Source organism: Scomber scombrus, chromosome 13 (genome assembly GCF_963691925.1).
Source record: "Scomber scombrus chromosome 13, fScoSco1.1, whole genome shotgun sequence".
In the NCBI taxonomy this organism is placed as follows: domain Eukaryota; kingdom Metazoa; phylum Chordata; class Actinopteri; order Scombriformes; family Scombridae; genus Scomber; species Scomber scombrus.
The window spans coordinates 9,660,447-9,677,628 of NC_084982.1; the positions used below are offsets into that span (position 1 = coordinate 9,660,447).

Here is a 17,182-nt window from a genome sequence, read left to right on the forward strand (position 1 = left end):
AGTTGACGGCTGCAGTTGAACACTAACCACCGCAGATGGGTTCCCACCGTGCTCTCATCTTCTACTGAGCACTTCAATTAAAGCCTCTTTCATCCAAGCCTCACCCTTCACTTCAGAGCGGCAGTGGAGGGGAAAGCCAGGCTGTAGCCGAGAGATTGAATCTGTGTGCGTCTGTGATGATCTTCCTCCAAGTTTGAAGCCTTCCACCAATGCTCACTGTCGTCGTTTCCTCCAACTCTCAAAACCCCCTCTGTGGTTATCCATCTGCCTAGCCATCCTTCCCAAGCCGATCTATCGGCTGCAGCTTCTTTCTGCTATTCCTTTCATTCTCACTCACTATGACCTTATCCCTCTCCCTGTCTTTTAATCACTGCTCTGCTCTTTCTCTTCCTGACCCACAATCCTCTGTCATCCATCCACCTTCCCTCCTCACCTTTATTCCTGTTCTCACCTTTATCATCGCCTGCCCACTCAGACTCTCCTCTCTCTCTGCCTCGATTTCATTCTCTCTCTCTCTCTCTCTCTCTCTCTCTCTCTCTCTCTCTCTCTCTCTCTCTCTCTCTCTCTCTCTCTCTCTCTCTCTCTCTCTCATTCTTTTCCTCCCATCTCTCTCTTGCTCTTGCTCTTGCTCTTGCTCTCTCCGCGGGTAGTGCTCAGCTATAGAGCACAGCGGACTCTAATGGCAGATCATTATCATGCTAATTAGAGCACTTTGTAGCTGCCGCCCGTCATTCTCTCCTCCTCGCAGCCCCCCACGCTATCGTTAAAAAGGCCACCCCCTCCTTTTCCCCTCTCCACAGCCCCCCCCCCTCCCCATCTCTCCATCATTAACGGGACGTGCGCTGGCGTAATTGGGCGCTGTTTATTCCGGAGAGCGGGTTATTAAATCACACCGAGGTGACGTTCGCGCAAGTCTCCCCTGAAACGCTTTCATCATTGTCCCAAGCCATTATTGAACCTGCGCAGACGCACACACACACATGTTCAGAGGGGTTCTTCTTTGTATATTGATGTTTCCTACAAGACATGAAGGAACATGATGTTTAAGGCAGCCTCTCTCTCTCTCTCTCTCTCGCTTCCTGTTTCCTGCTGTGAAACAAACGCCTACCATCCCAGAGTCCCCTGCAAATAAAAAGCCTTTAATAAAAAAGTGTCCTGTGACTGGGAGGCTTGGAAGACAAATATGGACGAAGGGAAGTTAGGCCAAGCACATAATATTTGCTTTTGGCAATGATGCTTAAAGTTGCATCTTTAGCACATATGCCTCCCTTCTTCTCATGCACAGTGTTGGACATTCATCCCAACATGTTTTTTGAGGTTTAGGACCACATGTCTCCCTGTATTGATGTATCAGAGACAGATTCAGAAAATGATTCAAATTCATAAATGTCAAATGCCAGCTGAACTAAAATACTTTCTAATATTCAAAATTGTATAACTCCTTTGTTTGAACCTGTTTTCCCTCCTGGATCATGATTAGGCCTATAATTACTCTTGCTGTTCCTCCTTCACAATCCAATATGTTTATTATGTAGGTGCATTTGAGCAGTGCCTCTCTCTATGTGCCAGGTGCTCAGGAGGACTCGTGGAAACAGGCTGTTGCACGGCACGGTCGCGCCTGCTCAGCCACTGAGGCTGAACAGGGAAGCAGAGGCCAGGAACCTGTCTATCAAAGCAAGACAAAGGCCTGTTTCGTGATTACAGGGAGAGGTTGAAACACCTCTGAGCTTACATCACCTCCCAAGAGGTTGCATAACACAAGGCTGCCATTCCAACAAAGCCATCACCCCCGTTTCCCCCTCTCGTCTCGCTCTCTTTCATCCACTCAGAAAAATACCTGACATATTATTCTCCACAGAGCCTCTCTTGATTGTCAACCCTTCATCCCATAGGAATGTCATGCATTTCTGGTGATGTGACTTTGCTGGCATTATCTTTTGTTCTCTGTATACCTCTCCTCTACCCATTGAAACCATATGCCATAAGGACCAGAGGTGCTGAGTCAGGACTCTTCAACTCTGTGCTGTCTAATACTGCATGTCCTCTACACATCAGCTATTCAGTCTAAAACTCTCCAGTGTCCACCAGTGGAATTGTCTAAACTACACTTAAATACTGAAATGAGCATTTTACTTTAGTACATTTGTAGTGGTCAATATGACTTTCAGGAGGACGAATTGTTTCCTGTTGAAAGTGAACAGTAAGAGAATTTAAACGACTGAATAACACTGTGAAAGTAATCAGAATGACCAAATCATATTTAACAGCAGTAACCTCCTAGGATAACGGGCCTGCAGAGGACATTTTTATGAACAGGGTTGTCTGTGGTCTAATGTCTAATCTAGTGGAGGCCCTGACAGTATGACATATGACACCTAGCATGCTATTACATTTATAAACTCCATTAGGATGTGTGACCCTATTGTCATTCTCAGTTAAACTCTGTTTCTGTGTTTTTTTTTCTTTTTAATGTGATATTTCCCCCACCAGGAACAGCAAGAATCATCTTTTAATAGTCATTCTGTATTTGGAGCTTGTCTTACTGCCTGCTGATGTCTGTGCGTTGCAGATGGTACGTGCCTTTGTTCAGCCTCATCCTCCTGATGATCGGCTGCTACGCTAGAATCATCTGCGTGGCCAATGACAGGGTAAGTGCTCGACGTGCGTGCAACCTGCCACAGCAGCCCAGGACGCTAGATTTAGCTAAAGCTGAATGCATTGTGACCTTTTAGAAAAGGATCATCAGTAAAAGCTGACATCTCTGAAAGCTGAAAGTAGGATTGTGTTTGTGTATTCTTTTATTTCTGTACTTGGTGGGAATAAACATTCTCACAAAAATTGAATGTTGAAACAAAATCCACCAAATAAATTGTGTGTGGTGTATTTTTTGGGTAAAATAAGGTGATTCATGTTTTCATAAAATCGAACAATAAGTAATAAGTAATCAGTGGAGATCCTCAAAAATTTGGCAATACAGATGTTAAATGCATTAGTGCTAAAATAATGCTGCCCATGATTGGGTTAATTACAATTTGGTCTAATTTTGATAGTTTTGGTTATGATAACACTGGAAAACTGGAACATGGGGTTTTTGCTGACTAAGTCTGAGTCTGCAAGAAACACTACAGGTTAGACAGGCAGCCAGATTGTAAAAAAAGTTAAAAATTGAGCCAGATTGTAAAAATGCTTTCAATTGTAGGAAAACATGATCACACAAGTATGGCAAGTACTGTATGTGAAATTGAATAAATAAGCCTGTGTGTAAACTGCAATCCAAGACAGTTTGGGTGATAACTTTACTGTTTGCCTTTGTTTTCATTTCCAGCAAATTCACTAACCTGGCGCTTTGTTTACAACTGCTCTGTTGATCTGACTTTTTTTCTAACTTGCTGCGTCAGAGATCTTGGCAATAGACCTTTTTTCACAGCAGACATTTTGACACCTTAAAGCAGGAAGACACAGATGGAAGTGATAGCATTAACAATGGTGTAGTGTATGATGGCTCACCAGTCGGCATCCATCGACACTTGAATGCACCTGTGTTTTTCCTGTAAGACGAAATGCCTGCTGTGAAGAATTTCAACAGGAATGAAGGCCAAAGCTACCACAATGCTGTTGTAATGAACCGAAATATTCTTACGGCTAATTATTATTCGGATCACGTAATCCTTTGTGTGTAGAAAGAAAATGTGTTTTTGTGTGTAATGGGTCCTTTGTCATGCCACTGGGTGGAGCAAAATAGTGGCATTAAGTCTTAATCGTGCACAAATGCCCGTCATCCACCTGCTCTGGCTTCTCAAATGTGTGGATTGTCTTATTTTATACGTTTTATATGATCAAATAATTACCTTTGCTTTTTGGTTAAATGAAATAAGCCGTTTGAGGAAGTCACCCCAGCCTTTTCACAGTTGTGCAATAGCCATTTTTCACTATCTTTCAAAGCGTAATCAACCGATTAATTGATTAACCACTCCCCTCACTGTTGGCTCACACGGCTCTGTGTGGTTTTCCATTGTAAGGGTGCAGCCGAAGCCCGGAGGCAACATTCCACAAAGTTCGCATAGCTGCCATTCCCCTGATCTGACAACACTGCACACAACAGCTGTAGCGCCAGCAGAAAGGAGCTGGCAGGCTTGTGCTACAACAATGTGTGTGTGCGTGTGTGTTTCTGATTCGATTCATCAAACACAGCAAGAGAGTGAGGGAGGATCTCGCTGAAGCCACACCAGACTCACAATGAACTGTCATTTGTAATGTTAGCATTCTTTGTTTGGGTGGCAGATTGAGCGACGGGACAGTGAGACAGATTTTGCAGATATCCGACAACATTAGAGACAGACAGCAGGTAGCTATGGGGCAGGGAGACTTCCAAAAAAAGAGAGACTACGCTGCTCTTTATCACGGATGTGATAAAGAGAATGAATTAATGTAGCCGGTTTGCAACCTGCATCTCATAACTCATTCAGCTCACAGTATTCAGCTGTCTCTCCCTCTTCCTCCTGTCTCTCTCTGTACTGTATCTCTATTTTCCACCTTATTTTCCCTCTCCTCCCTTTTTTCCTTTCCGCCTCCATCTGCCTCTTTCTGTCTCTGTTCCCCCTCATTTTCCCTTTACCTCTCTTCTCCTCTTCTCCCCCTTCACTCTGCCGTTTTGCTTTCTCTATCATATTTATGAAGAGCTCAAGCCTTATCTCTTTTCAGCTGCAGGCTGTCTCACTTGAAAGAATTTCAAAAGCTTTGAAAGCAGGGTAGGTGGCGACGCAACGGATAAAGGGATAAAGACGAGGAGCCTGAAAAAAAAAAAGGCGAGAGCGAAGAGAGGTGGGATGTTAGCTGGACGGAGAAGTTTCTCTAGTTTTCAGAGGCAGACGTGGGGGGAGAACGACACTGTAGCTCATTAGTTTACCAAGTCACAAGTAATTTACACCAGGATTATTTAGAAAAACATCGACACATTCTGAGTGACTGTGCGAGCTCGTACTAACTACAGGGATTTGAAAGCTAATGAGTCATTATTAGGCCAGAGAGGTCTGACGGTGTGATGAAGTGTTTGTTTTACAGATGTGATTTCTACATGCACACTCCTTCCCTCCCGAATCCCACACCTCAGCACTTAACTAGTTGAATTTCCTCACTTTTCTGTGTCGTGGCTTAAGAGGGATTGCGGCAGAAGTTAGGTACGCACGCTGGAGACCTGGCCGAAGCCTAATGATGTTGCCTCTTATTATCAGTGTTTGTTGATTTTGATGGATGGTGGTGCTCAGCTGAGCAGCAAAGGCCTCCGGAAAACATGCCGCGGTCACACATAGATTTACAATGACAATCACATCAGTGCCCAGAAACCATGGCAACATTGAGTTAATAAATAGCTGAACAGAGGAGCTGTTAGTGCGTATCCTGTGTGTGTGTGTGTGTGTGTGTGTGTGTGTGTGTGTGTGTGTGTGTGTGTGTGTGTGTGTGTGTGTGTGTGTGTGTGTGTGTGTGTGTGTGTGTGTGTGTGTGTGTGTGTGTGTGTGTGTGTGTGTGCGTGCGTGCGTGCGTGCGTGCGTGCGTGCGTGCGTGCGTGCGTGCGTGCGTGCGTGCGTGCGTGCGTGCGTGCGTGCGTGCGTGCGTGCGTGCGTGCGTGCGTGCGTGCGTGCGTGCGTGTCAGTCACACTGGGCCTCTAGAGATACGTCTCTGATGTCTTGGGTAACATAAACCTTCTGACTTCCTACAGCCCCCACCCCTATCCCATCATTACAAATCCCAGTCTTGTGCTCGGGTGAGTGTGTACGTGTGGGTGTGTGCGTGTGCGTGTGTGTACGTTCATAGGCGCGTGTCTGTTGACATTTTCCCTGCATTCCCCCGAGAGAGGAGACAGAAGAAGAGCGAAAAGTATTCCCACGTTCTCTCCGGAGATCTCAAATCTGCCATGTTTGCTCCACTTTTTCCTCTTTCTTTAACACGTCTTCAAAAAGTTTTCTTCACTTTCTCTACTCCTGTTGCTTTTTCTTCTCTTTCCTCACATCACATCGTGTGCGCTGAAACTGAGCAGTTCCCACTTTTTTTGTGAGATGCTGGGAGCTGGTTAAGTGCTCCCCTCTGCCTCTACGCTCTGCACTGTGGTATGAATTAGGCAGTTTTGGACAAACCGGTGAGACGGTGGAGGGATTTTGTGTTGGTTTTTTGAGCCAATGTGATATTTGTTTTTCAATGCAGGCACAGACCTTTAAACATGACACCATACCTCCCTCAGAAAAAATAAGTGATTGAAATGATATCTTCACACTGCTTTTTTTGTCCAAAGTAAGTGCTCTGACCTTTACTTTCCATTTTGTGTCTCTTCTGCACAGATGCGGTCATGGTTGGGAACCTTCAACCCTGAGAGAGAGAGAAGAAAGGTAATGGCCTGTCTGACCATCACATTTCTCAACACACACACACACTCCCACATACACATGGAGCGTGGGGATTAGAGTGTGTTCAGGATTAACTCCTGCAGTCACGCTGGGCAGGTGTCAAAAACGGCAGGGATCGATTTGACCTCTTGATTGTCTTCATGTGTATGTGCTTGTGCACGTGTATGAATGCGGGCGTGCATGTATCCGTGTGTGTAAATTTCGGGGGGCTGCTGTGCTTCTCTGTGACCTCTCTGAATTAGCAGGGGAGCGAAGAGGAAAAAAAGAGCTACATGTAAAATTGTTTTCATTCCTAGCGAAGACAGATTGAGAAACAGGTCACAGAGAGTCTAGAAATAGAGGAATGGAGGAAGAAAAGATCATTTGGTGAGAAAATTAGCAGCTGTTTTTGCAAATGTGATGTATTTTTCGTCTTTCGTCTTAAAGAGGCACTCCATAAATGTCTCCATAAATTTAGTGGTTATATGTAGTACTACTTGGCCTATGAAAACTGGTGGATATATTCTTCTGTGAGCTCTCCTAAGTAATAACCCTGGTGATGTCATCAGGTGTATCTTGGCTTGGGCTTGGAAACCAGAACTCAATAACAGAAAGCCTGCATTATGCATTATGGGAAACTAAGGATCAGCATTTTTTGAGCCGTACAAGGCACAGAAGTCAAGACATCTTGGGTTTTTGCTGTGATTTTTAAATGTCCTTTTTCAAATGTGTTTCTTGTTAGTTATATAGTTTTATTGAAGTGCAATGCTAAATCATTGGACTACCCCTTTAAATTAAATAATGGCTTTCCTTTAAAATGCTGGTACTGTCTGGGATGTCTTTCTCAGTCCCAACATTCAAGAAATCTCCACAATATTTGTGAGACATTGTAATTTTGCAACTTTTCCGAATTAAATGGCCAAATCAACAGACTTCTTGTTATATGGACCGATTGTTGCATTTTATGTTGTGGTAATTTACGTCATTGCACTTTGCAGCATGCATTCAGCAAGGATTCAGGCACTCAATCTGGTGGAAAATGGAAATAAAATCCACTTGCCAACTAAAATGACAAAAAAGTTTTTATGTTAATGGATTTATTTTTATGGCATTATTGATTTTATTTGGTGTTAATGTCGAGTTAAAAGCTTCTTTTTAACAAAGGCTTATAACTGGAACTCAAGTACATTATTTTCTTTTTTATGTTACTTTGAGCACATCGTTCTCATGTTCAGACAATACATTTAAAAATTAGCGCTGGATTAAATTTCTTTCTGTGATATGCAGTAAATTGGTAGTGGCTTTTGCTTGAAATTTTTCCCAGTTCCTGCAACTTTACTGTAATAAAACCACATAACGATTGCAATTTCTGAGAAAAACCATTACAACATTAAGCACTTTTGACTGCAGTAATCACAAAAAAGGGACTGGTTTCTTATCTCTGAGTGTTTCAAAACTCATTATTTCTACTGTCATTTCAGAGCCTGCTGGCTCATATGCATCAAGTGTCCTCCAGCAAGACACTAAAACCCTCACCTGCCCACACATTTTACATTTCAGTAGAGCAGCCAAATTATTAAAATGTAAAGCTTAAAATCCACCTAAACCAACGCTTCCTTCAAAGTGCAACTGAGAAGTTACATCTTATAACAGCCGCCCTGCTTTTAGATAAGCTGCCCCCATCCACCCCCCCACCCCCTTCCCTCTTCTTCTCTATGCTACCTGGCCTCCACCCAGCAGGGTTAGGTGGAGAGGGCAGTTTAGGGTTAAGGTTATGTAGATGCTGCCCCTAAGTGGCAGATGTAATTACTGCACACTGAACTGGTGTAACCCTCACTAGTGACGTGTGTGCATGAATGTGTGGCAGCAGCGCACACACGCACACACACCGTTCATGTGGGCTAATTGCTATGTGTAGCGCGGGGTGTAAATAAGTCAGCAGTAGTTTTTTTATCACACTCTCCATTTCCTCATGGATCTCTTTCTTAGTCACTCTCCTAGTTTCCATCTGTTTTCCACTCTGCATTGCACTTCGCACTCTCTCTCTCTCTCTCTCTCTCTCTCTCTCTCTCTCTCTCTCTCTCTCTCTCTCTTTCTCTTTCTCTTTCTCTATCTCCCCCTCTCTCCCTCTGTCTCTTCTTTTCTCACTCCCTTCCTCTGTCTCTCTCACTCTTGTACTCATACCCAGCATGAATAAAGCAGCAAGCCAGGTTCATGGACATGAATATTTATGAGAATTTATGCACGTGCTGCGATGCTTTAAAACAACAACAACAGCCTCCCCAATTGTGCTTGCCAAGCCAGCGAGCTTTGGTTCGTGTGTGTATGAATGTGTGTGTGTGTGCCAGCAGGTGTAAACTAGAGAAAGCGATTCCCACTGGGTGTCTGAAGACCGCCGGCTCTGGTGATTTCCATTCACGTCACCGCATCTCTCTCCTTCAGCGCCTCACACGTTCTCTGTTCTCTGTGTCACACACACACATGTTTTTCACTCACACATGTAGTTTTCCCACATCCGCCATTCCTGATCTTTTTTTCTATCTCTGACTCAGCCTGGCACCATCCCCCTCCCCTTCTGTGTTTGTGTGTGTGTGTGTGTGTGTATCTGGCTGGAGCGATGACATACATAACTAGTGTTGGCAGTTATCAGAGACGTCAGTCACATGGTTGCGACACATCTGTGTGTGTGTCTTGAGCGATTTGTTTGTGGTCATGCGTGAGCGCACACACACGCACAGACACGCATGGACTACAGTAGTACTTATGTACAGCAGCACAGGTCAGCTAAAGAATATTTGGAAGAGGGTATTTAAGTGAGGATGTACACAAACAGACACACACACACACACACACACAACATTTGCACAACTGCACACACAGCAGTTCAGTCCCGTCGGGTAGCAACAAAGCTGGCTGAGCAAACAGCAAGCTGCTTGTTCGTTATCTTCCCAGGGTGTTTGTTTACTGATCCACACGAGCTTTGCGTTGAGTCAAAATGTGATGTGACTACTTGCATGTCTTTATTTGTGTGTGTGTGTGTGTGTGTAACCTTGTGTCCTGGTGAGTCTTAGCTCTGCACATCTGTCTTCTCATTTATCCACCAAATTTTAACTTTCACATGTAGCCAACATCACGATGAACTTACTATTAATAAGCTGCATTCTGGTTTGTCTCTCTAGGGCTCTAAAGCAGGACATAACAAAACACACATCTTTTTTTCTCATTTTTAGATGTTCAAATTTCCATTTCTCTGAGCACTTAAGGACTTCTCGTTAATTTTGGCTTCAGAGTTGATATTGAAAATACATTCTTCACTTTGGAGACATCAGTTTTTAAAACAATATTTTAAATTCACCAAAACTCCAGGGTTTAATGTTAGTTTTTTTTTTTTTTTACACTTGACTGGTTAGGCAAGAGAGTCAGAAATCTACTTGCCCAAAGTCCATTTTCACTTGCCCCTATAGACATTTTTTTCATTTATAAGTGGTTATCAAATAACAAAGACTGAAGTTAATTTCCCATTTTTAATCTTTATTTAAGTACATTTACACAGAACAACATTTCATAGATACAAAACAACAAACATTTTTGCATATAGAAAATTGTATGAACGATCTTCTAGATTTCACTGAATACTCAATTCCTGATTTCTCTCTTAAATGTTTCTAATTCTTGAGAGTACTTACGGCAGTGAAAAATTACACGCTCCACTGATTCCTCTATTTGACAGTGCTCACATAATCCTGAGGGATGTTTGTTTCACGCATCACACTATTAGCCTACTCAATTCTTCACTGGCCAACAGCGCGTGTCAATACTCTTCGATGTATGCAGGGGGAGGGGCTACGCTGCGTGCCAAAACAACGAGAACATAATTTATGATATGACGATGAAAAATAAAACAAATTTTGAAACATTTTGCTTGCTCTCAAGTTGCCAGATTTAGTAGCCCAATGTTGCATTTTAATTGCCTCGGGCAAGCCTTATTGAAGAATGCACACTCTAAACCCAGTAGTAGATATGCGTGTTAATAGTACAGCAGATGCTGACGATTATAATGACGAATAATGTCTACAGCAGAACGATATCATATGAATTTTAAAAATAATTTTTAGTCCTTGAATTTCACTCCAACTAAAAAACAGGAGTAGAAAAAATCCTTGAATTTACCAGGTGCGTGTGGGAAATCTGATGCTGTTAATTTAAGAGCAGGCTGCCTGTGAGACGAGCGGGTCAGAGCAGAGGGTGACAGCAGTGGAGGATGTGGGGGGGGGGGGGGGTTCTTCCGATAACCACCTGTAATCTAGTGTGCGTCATTAATGTTGCTGCGCCCGCTGCACATAATTAGGCTACGGTTTCATTCCCCAACGCTTCCCGAGCAGTGCAGGGGCCTGTGACACCGGGGGACTGTGATTAAAAACATGAGGCTCTTAAGCTGCGCTCACCCCCTCCCCCCCTCCTCCTTCTCATTCTCCTTGTCCTCCTCCACTACTCCACATCCTGTCTGTTGCGCTCCGAAATTCCTCAAATGCCTGTCTCTACACCTCACCTAAATTTTATCTACTGGAGACTACTGCCTCCACAAATTCTTTTAAAACTAATTTCTCATGTAAAAGTACCCACAACGTTCTTTTCCACGTGGCATCCTTCAGCCTCATGGTTTGCCCTTTTAGTCTCCCAATGAGACATTCCCGTTAACGCGCGCGCACACACACGCACACACGCACACACACACACACACACACACACACACACACACACACACACACACACACACATCAACGAGATGACAAAATGCAGAGCTTGATATGACCAGTGATGTCAGAGCTTCCTGTTATAATAGACACTAATAGGGATAAACTTAATGTTTGCCTTTGGGTTATGCTGTGCTGTGATGTGGAAATACGGACGGTCTACGCTCAATTGACAATTGATCACAAAAATTGATCTGACAATTGACCTGTGGAAATTATACTCCATAGACTACTACGCATCACCACAGACACACACAAATAAACACACACACACACACACACACACACACACACACACACACACACACACACACACACACACACACACACACACACACACACACACACACACACACACCCCTACGCATACACCTGAGCACAACATTTTCATTTGAATTGTGGCGAATGCCTGCATCAGAGCTCGCACGCCTCGGGGTCTTACTGGTGAGTAATTAATTTCAAGCATGTGGGGGTAGAGACCAGAGCTCGTGGGCCTGCCTCCTGGCTCCGACTCAGCCAGGAGTGCCTCAGCCTCTTCCAGACGCAAGAGTCCTCCTCTCCCGGGAATTAGATAACGGCTTGTAAAAGCTCTCCACCGCCAGGCCCTCCCCCTCCTCGACTTTTAGCCGCTGCCGCATCTCTCTGTCTTCCTGCCTGCCTGCCTGCTTATCCATGAGATATTGAATTCATCCCTCCAAATTACAGCGATGTATTGGCTTTCAATTTAATTGGAATCCCTGTTTCTCCTCATAACTGTGTGGATATTGCGTATTATCAGCAAGTTAATATTTTATTAGGTTTTAATTGGCCTTTGTTGTTTGCCTCAGTGCAGTGTTGTTGCAGTTAAAACAGTGTGTGTGCGTGTGTGTGCGTGTTTGAGAGATGGAAAGACAGACAAAAGTGGTAATGCATTCAGAACATTCAGTTTCTCTACATGGGTCAATAGTCGCTTTTCTCTCCTCCAGGTTTCCTTGGCTGAGGAGATCAAGCCGCTGAAGTGGTATCCCTCCGTTTACATAGTGGTGTCTATCTTCCCTCTCATCAACAGGTAACACACACACACACACACACACACACACCTGTACCTGCAGGTAAATTTGCTCTGCTGTTGTTTTATTTGCATGTTGGCTTCACTCTGCTATCTTATCTTTTCTCAACCAGTTACCCCCCCCCCTCCCCCCATCTCACCTACTCATCCTCCTGCTCCTCCTCGTCCTCATCCTCCTCTGCCTTTCCCGTCCTCCTTTCATGCTCTGTCTTATCTGAACTATCAGAATGCTCTGTGTGTGTGTGTGTGTGTGTGTGTGTGTGTGTGTGTGTGTGTGTGTGTGTGTGTGTGTGTGTGTGTGTGTGTGTTCGACGTATAGTGCATTTTATTGGCTTTTTTAAAGCTGGGGCTTCATCGGCTGAGGGTTGGAGGGAGGAGGCGGGTGGTCCAGTAAATGATAACCCCAGCACTGTTATTGCTTCTTCACTCCCTTCCCACCCCCACCCTCGCTCTCTCTCTCTTTCCATCTCCCCCTCTCTTTCATTTGCCACTGCTCCCTCCCTCCCCTCCGTCCTCCCTCCCCCTCCACGTGGTACCGGTGTGATTGACAGGTCAGGGTTACTAAGTGATTAGCTGCGGCGGCTCTGCTTGTCGCCACGGCGATGTAGGCGGAGACACAGGTCAATTACAGGGTCAACGTCTCTCAAAAGGCTTCCCTCAAACACTGCCCTTCCCCCCCTCTCCTCCTCCTCCCTCCGTCACCTTTCCATCCATTCCAGTCCTCCCCTCCTCTCTCCTCCCCCGTGTGCCCCTACTGTCGGCTGATGAAGATGACAAACTGCATCCTGTGCTAACCCCAAACCGCCCTCCTCGCCTTCTCCTCCCTTCCCCCCCCCCTCGCTTTTCACGCCCCTCTTCCTTCCTTCCTTCCCTCCTTTCTTTAATGTCACTTTCCCTTCCTCTCTCCCTCATTTCCACACAAAACGGCTTTGTTATTTCCACTCTTCCTCGCTCGTGATCGGTCTTGCTCCTTCTGCTCCTTTTTTTGTCACCTCCTCCACTTTTCCTCTCCTCTGCAACACAAAGCCATCTCTCTCTCTCTCTCTCTCTCTCTCTCTCTCTCTCTCTCTCTCCTGAGCAAACACGGTCTCGCTCACTCGCTCCGCTCTGCCTTTCTCCAGAGAGCGAACGAGGAGAAAACGGGAATGAATTGCTCTCTCGTTGTTATCCTCCTCCCCCTCCCCCTCCTCCTCCTTCCCCTCCTCCTCCTCCTCCTCCTTCCCCGTTCGGCAGCGCTGGCTGGCTGTATATATCTCCGGCTCCTATTAATTTGTTAGCCTCCCCTCCCTCTCCCTCTACCCCTACTTACTCGCCTCCCTCCGCCTGGCTCATATCCTCCTCCTCCCTCTCTTCCTCCCCCCTTCCCCTCCCCCTCCCTCCCCCCTTCCCCTCCCCCTCCCTCCCCTCCCTTCTGCTGAGGGCTGGAGTGTGTAAAGTGTTTGTCACGGTGCCGATGCCGCTGTGCTCTGCCGTGCGGAAGCAGCGCACGGCAGACAGCCTCGTGTGTGTTTTTCTGTACGTGTGTGTAGGCGGGTGGTTGGTTTCGTGTCAAGGCAAATGTGCTGTCGCTGCTTGTTGCCATGCGTGTGTATGTGTGTGTCTGCGTGCGTTTGCGCGCACTAGTTTGTCCGCTCTGACTTGAGCGTGCGCTTTTGCTGCTTATGAGCATTCCCGTGTGTGCGTTTTTTTTATTTTGTGTGTGCATGCCTAGCGTGTGTGTGTGTCTGAGTGGGGGATTATTTCTATCTGAGCTCCAAAGCCTCCTAAACAGGGCTTAGAGAGACGGCCCAGGGCAGCAGCTAAAGCCGTCGGGTAGAGCTCTCTCCCTCGCTCGGCACCCCTCTCTCCCTCTCTCTCTCTCTTTCTCTCTTTCTCTCCCTCTCTCTCTCCCCCTGCCATTTCTCCTTGCCCTGATCCATTGCGTTAATACACAGACACTCCCACACACAAACACACACTTGTTTTGGCCCTCATCTGCTGCCACACACAAACACACACACACACACAAACGCACACACGGAGACAGTCACACGCCACACACACAATTTTAATCTGTTCCAAATGCACACTGGTAAATGTGTTAATTCGACACCAGCTGTTGCGAATTGAAATGGGAAAGCGCTCCTACTTTTCCTTCTCCCGCGTTCCCGCTCACACACACGCACCCTTGGACGAGTCATTATACATCATTTTACCCTTACACGTCTCCCTCTGTCTCTCTCTCACTGTCACTAATTCACTTGCCCTCATTTGGCGATGCAGAAGTAGCACCAGACACTCACACCTTCACACTTACCCCTAATTCCCTCCTCCTTCTACTCCTCTTTCTCTTTCTCCCTCTCTCCCTCCCTCTATGCCACTTCAGTTTCTCTCTCAGCCCTTTGTGTGTGTGTGTGTGTGTGTGTGTGTGTGTGTGTGTGTGTGTGTGTGTGTGTGTGTGTGTGTGTGTGTGTGTGTGTGTGTGTGTGTGTGTGTGTGTGTGTGAGCACTGCCCGGGCACGACTAGAGTTTTCACAGTCTGCTTCTCACATCGCTTCCCCAGTGTGCTTTATGGTGTGGGTGTGTGTTTGTTTACAAGGCTTGTCTAGATTCCTACTGTGCGCGCTTGTACGCCTGTTTGCATAAATAAGCCCTCTCCTCGGAACCTGGCTGCCGATTTCTGCGGCGCGTCGCAGCTTGATGTGCGAGCACTCCTCCTGGACTGCCTGCTCGTCTTTTACAAAGACTTTCTCCGCTCTCTCTCCCTCTCCTAAAAAAAGTGATTCTCCCCTTCCCCCGGGGAGAAACTGACGGCCCCATTTAGTGACTTTTTTCCCCCAAGGCTTTGTCTAGAAGCTAGTTTTTTAAGTGAGGCACAAGGCTGAGAGCTGGTTGCCTTTGAGCAATCGGGGTTAGGCGCCTCTCAGAGGGGCGCTTCAGTGAGGATGGATCGGTCCTGGCGGCGGGGCTTGAACTGGTGATGTGTCTGTAACCTTGAGTTCACCCCGTCGCTCCAGGAGGCAGCTTGCATCCTCCTAGTTATTCTTGGTTTCCCTCGATGCTGCGTGTGGGTTTTGCGGTGTGTATAGGCCTATACGTGCTTGCAGGGGATTTTTGTATGGGCTCCCTACAGCGCCTAAGCCCCCCCCCCCGCCTTTCTCTGGAGGAGATCTGATTTCCCTGCTCCAGGCAAGCAGAGAGAACAAGACTGTGTGTGCGTGTGCGTGCGGCTGTGTGTGCGTGTGCGTGCGCGTGCGTGCGTGCTCCAGTGCGTGCCTGTGTTTGTGTGTGCGCGCGCGCTACCCGGGCCAGGCAGACCTTCCCCATCTCCGTTCTGCGCTTTGAAAAACGAGGAAGGAAATCTCAGAGCAGCGGTTATTATTCATCCCTCAAAGAGAACGGGGAGGAGGCGGAGGAGGAGGAAAGGAGGGAGGGAGGGAGGGATGGATGGAGGGAGGAAGAAAGAGAGAGCCAAACGGGAGGGAAGAAGGAGGAGGAGGAGGAGGGTGGGGGGTAGGGGGATACATTAACTCTTATCTCACTGTATTTGGCATTCTGCATCCCAGGATGCGCTTTCTCTCTCTCTCTCTCTCTCTCTCTCTCTCTCTCTCTCTCTCTCTCTCTCTCTCTCTCTCTCTCTCTCTCTCTCACTCACAAACTCCTGCTTGCTCTTTTCTTTTCTACACTGCCTTCCTTCCGTTCCTCGCCTCGATGCCTCTCAGAATATCTTGCATTCAGTGCGCATGGATGTGTGTTTCTGCCTGGATGTGTGTAGGCTGGTGTGTGGTTTGTACTGTATACCCTAATATCTTTTGTGGTGCATTTTGTTTACTTGAACAAGTGAGCTTCTCAGATGCTGAAAGGAAGCATGCAAGGTTCCATCTCTCATCTTTGTTTGTCTGCAAGCCTTTTTATTTATCCATCTCTTCATATTCAATTTACTGTGCAAGAGTGGAAGTGTTGGCCTGTTTACTAAAATAAGTTTGGAATTTTCTATACTGTACCTTGCACATACTGTAACTTGCACATACTGTACGTGATGGATTAGTTTTTATCAGATTGAAAGGAAAAACTCTTCTTTTACTGCTTTGATCTGCAATCTTTGCAGGAGTGATTTCCAAACTCCGGGTTGCCATGACAGGGCTCCAGGGGGTCGCCAATAAAATCAGGATTAGCTGAAATTGAATTTAATTTTGTGCACTAGAAGTTATCACATTAGGAAAATGTATGGAATCATTTTTAAAGTAAAGACATCAAAAGTCAAAGTCGGTGGTTTCAGCTGTCATGCTTTTGAACATCCTGATTGTCTGTACGATAACATAGCCACATGTCACTGTGTGGCCTAGATAGTATTTGGGTAGATTTATGACCGTGCCTATTGCGTGTGTGCCTGTGTGTGTGCGCCCGTGTGTGTGCGCCCGTGCTTTTGCATCTCGGGCAGTGATCGGTGTGTAACTGGGAGCCCCGTAGCCATTCGTCTCCTGTTGAGCAGCAGCGACGCTCCGCTATTCATCCCCATTTAGCGAGACAGAGAGCTGGCCTACAGGGCTGCGTGAAGAGCAAACACACACACAGGGCAGGCACCCATGCTGAGGCTGGACACGCGCACTCACACCGGCTCTCTTGATTCAATATCGGTACAGAAGATACAAGGAATAAGAGTTCATGTGCAAGAGAGGTCGCCAGAGTATTAACAATATATACATTTACAGTATACATGTGTTTTCATGCATAAATATACAAACATAAAATACCCATACACAGGCATTAACAAACAAGTTACTATATACATAACTATAAATCCCTATATACAGACATATAAGCCCTATATAAATACATGTACCCTTATACAGACATACAAACTACATATAGGCATATACATACCTTCATGTACATGCATATGATATACACATGCACGCACGAATGCTAAAGGAGGTACTAGATAACCTCCCTCACACACACTTAGGTACGTGCACACTTTCAGTGGCGCGTGCAAACACATACACATACACACACAGACACA

At 45.9% G+C, this 17,182-nt stretch overlaps 1 protein-coding gene across 1 annotated transcript in view; it reads left to right on the forward strand.

Annotated features, from left to right (window-relative positions):
• Window positions 1-17,182, forward strand: part of si:dkey-100n23.5 — a 49,541-nt gene that overhangs the window by 14,723 nt on the left and 17,636 nt on the right. Inside the window, 3 exon segments of the mRNA XM_062431567.1 lie at window positions 2,570-2,648; window positions 6,334-6,381; window positions 12,098-12,180. Of these exon segments, the coding sequence (XP_062287551.1) occupies window positions 2,570-2,648; window positions 6,334-6,381; window positions 12,098-12,180 (210 nt within the window).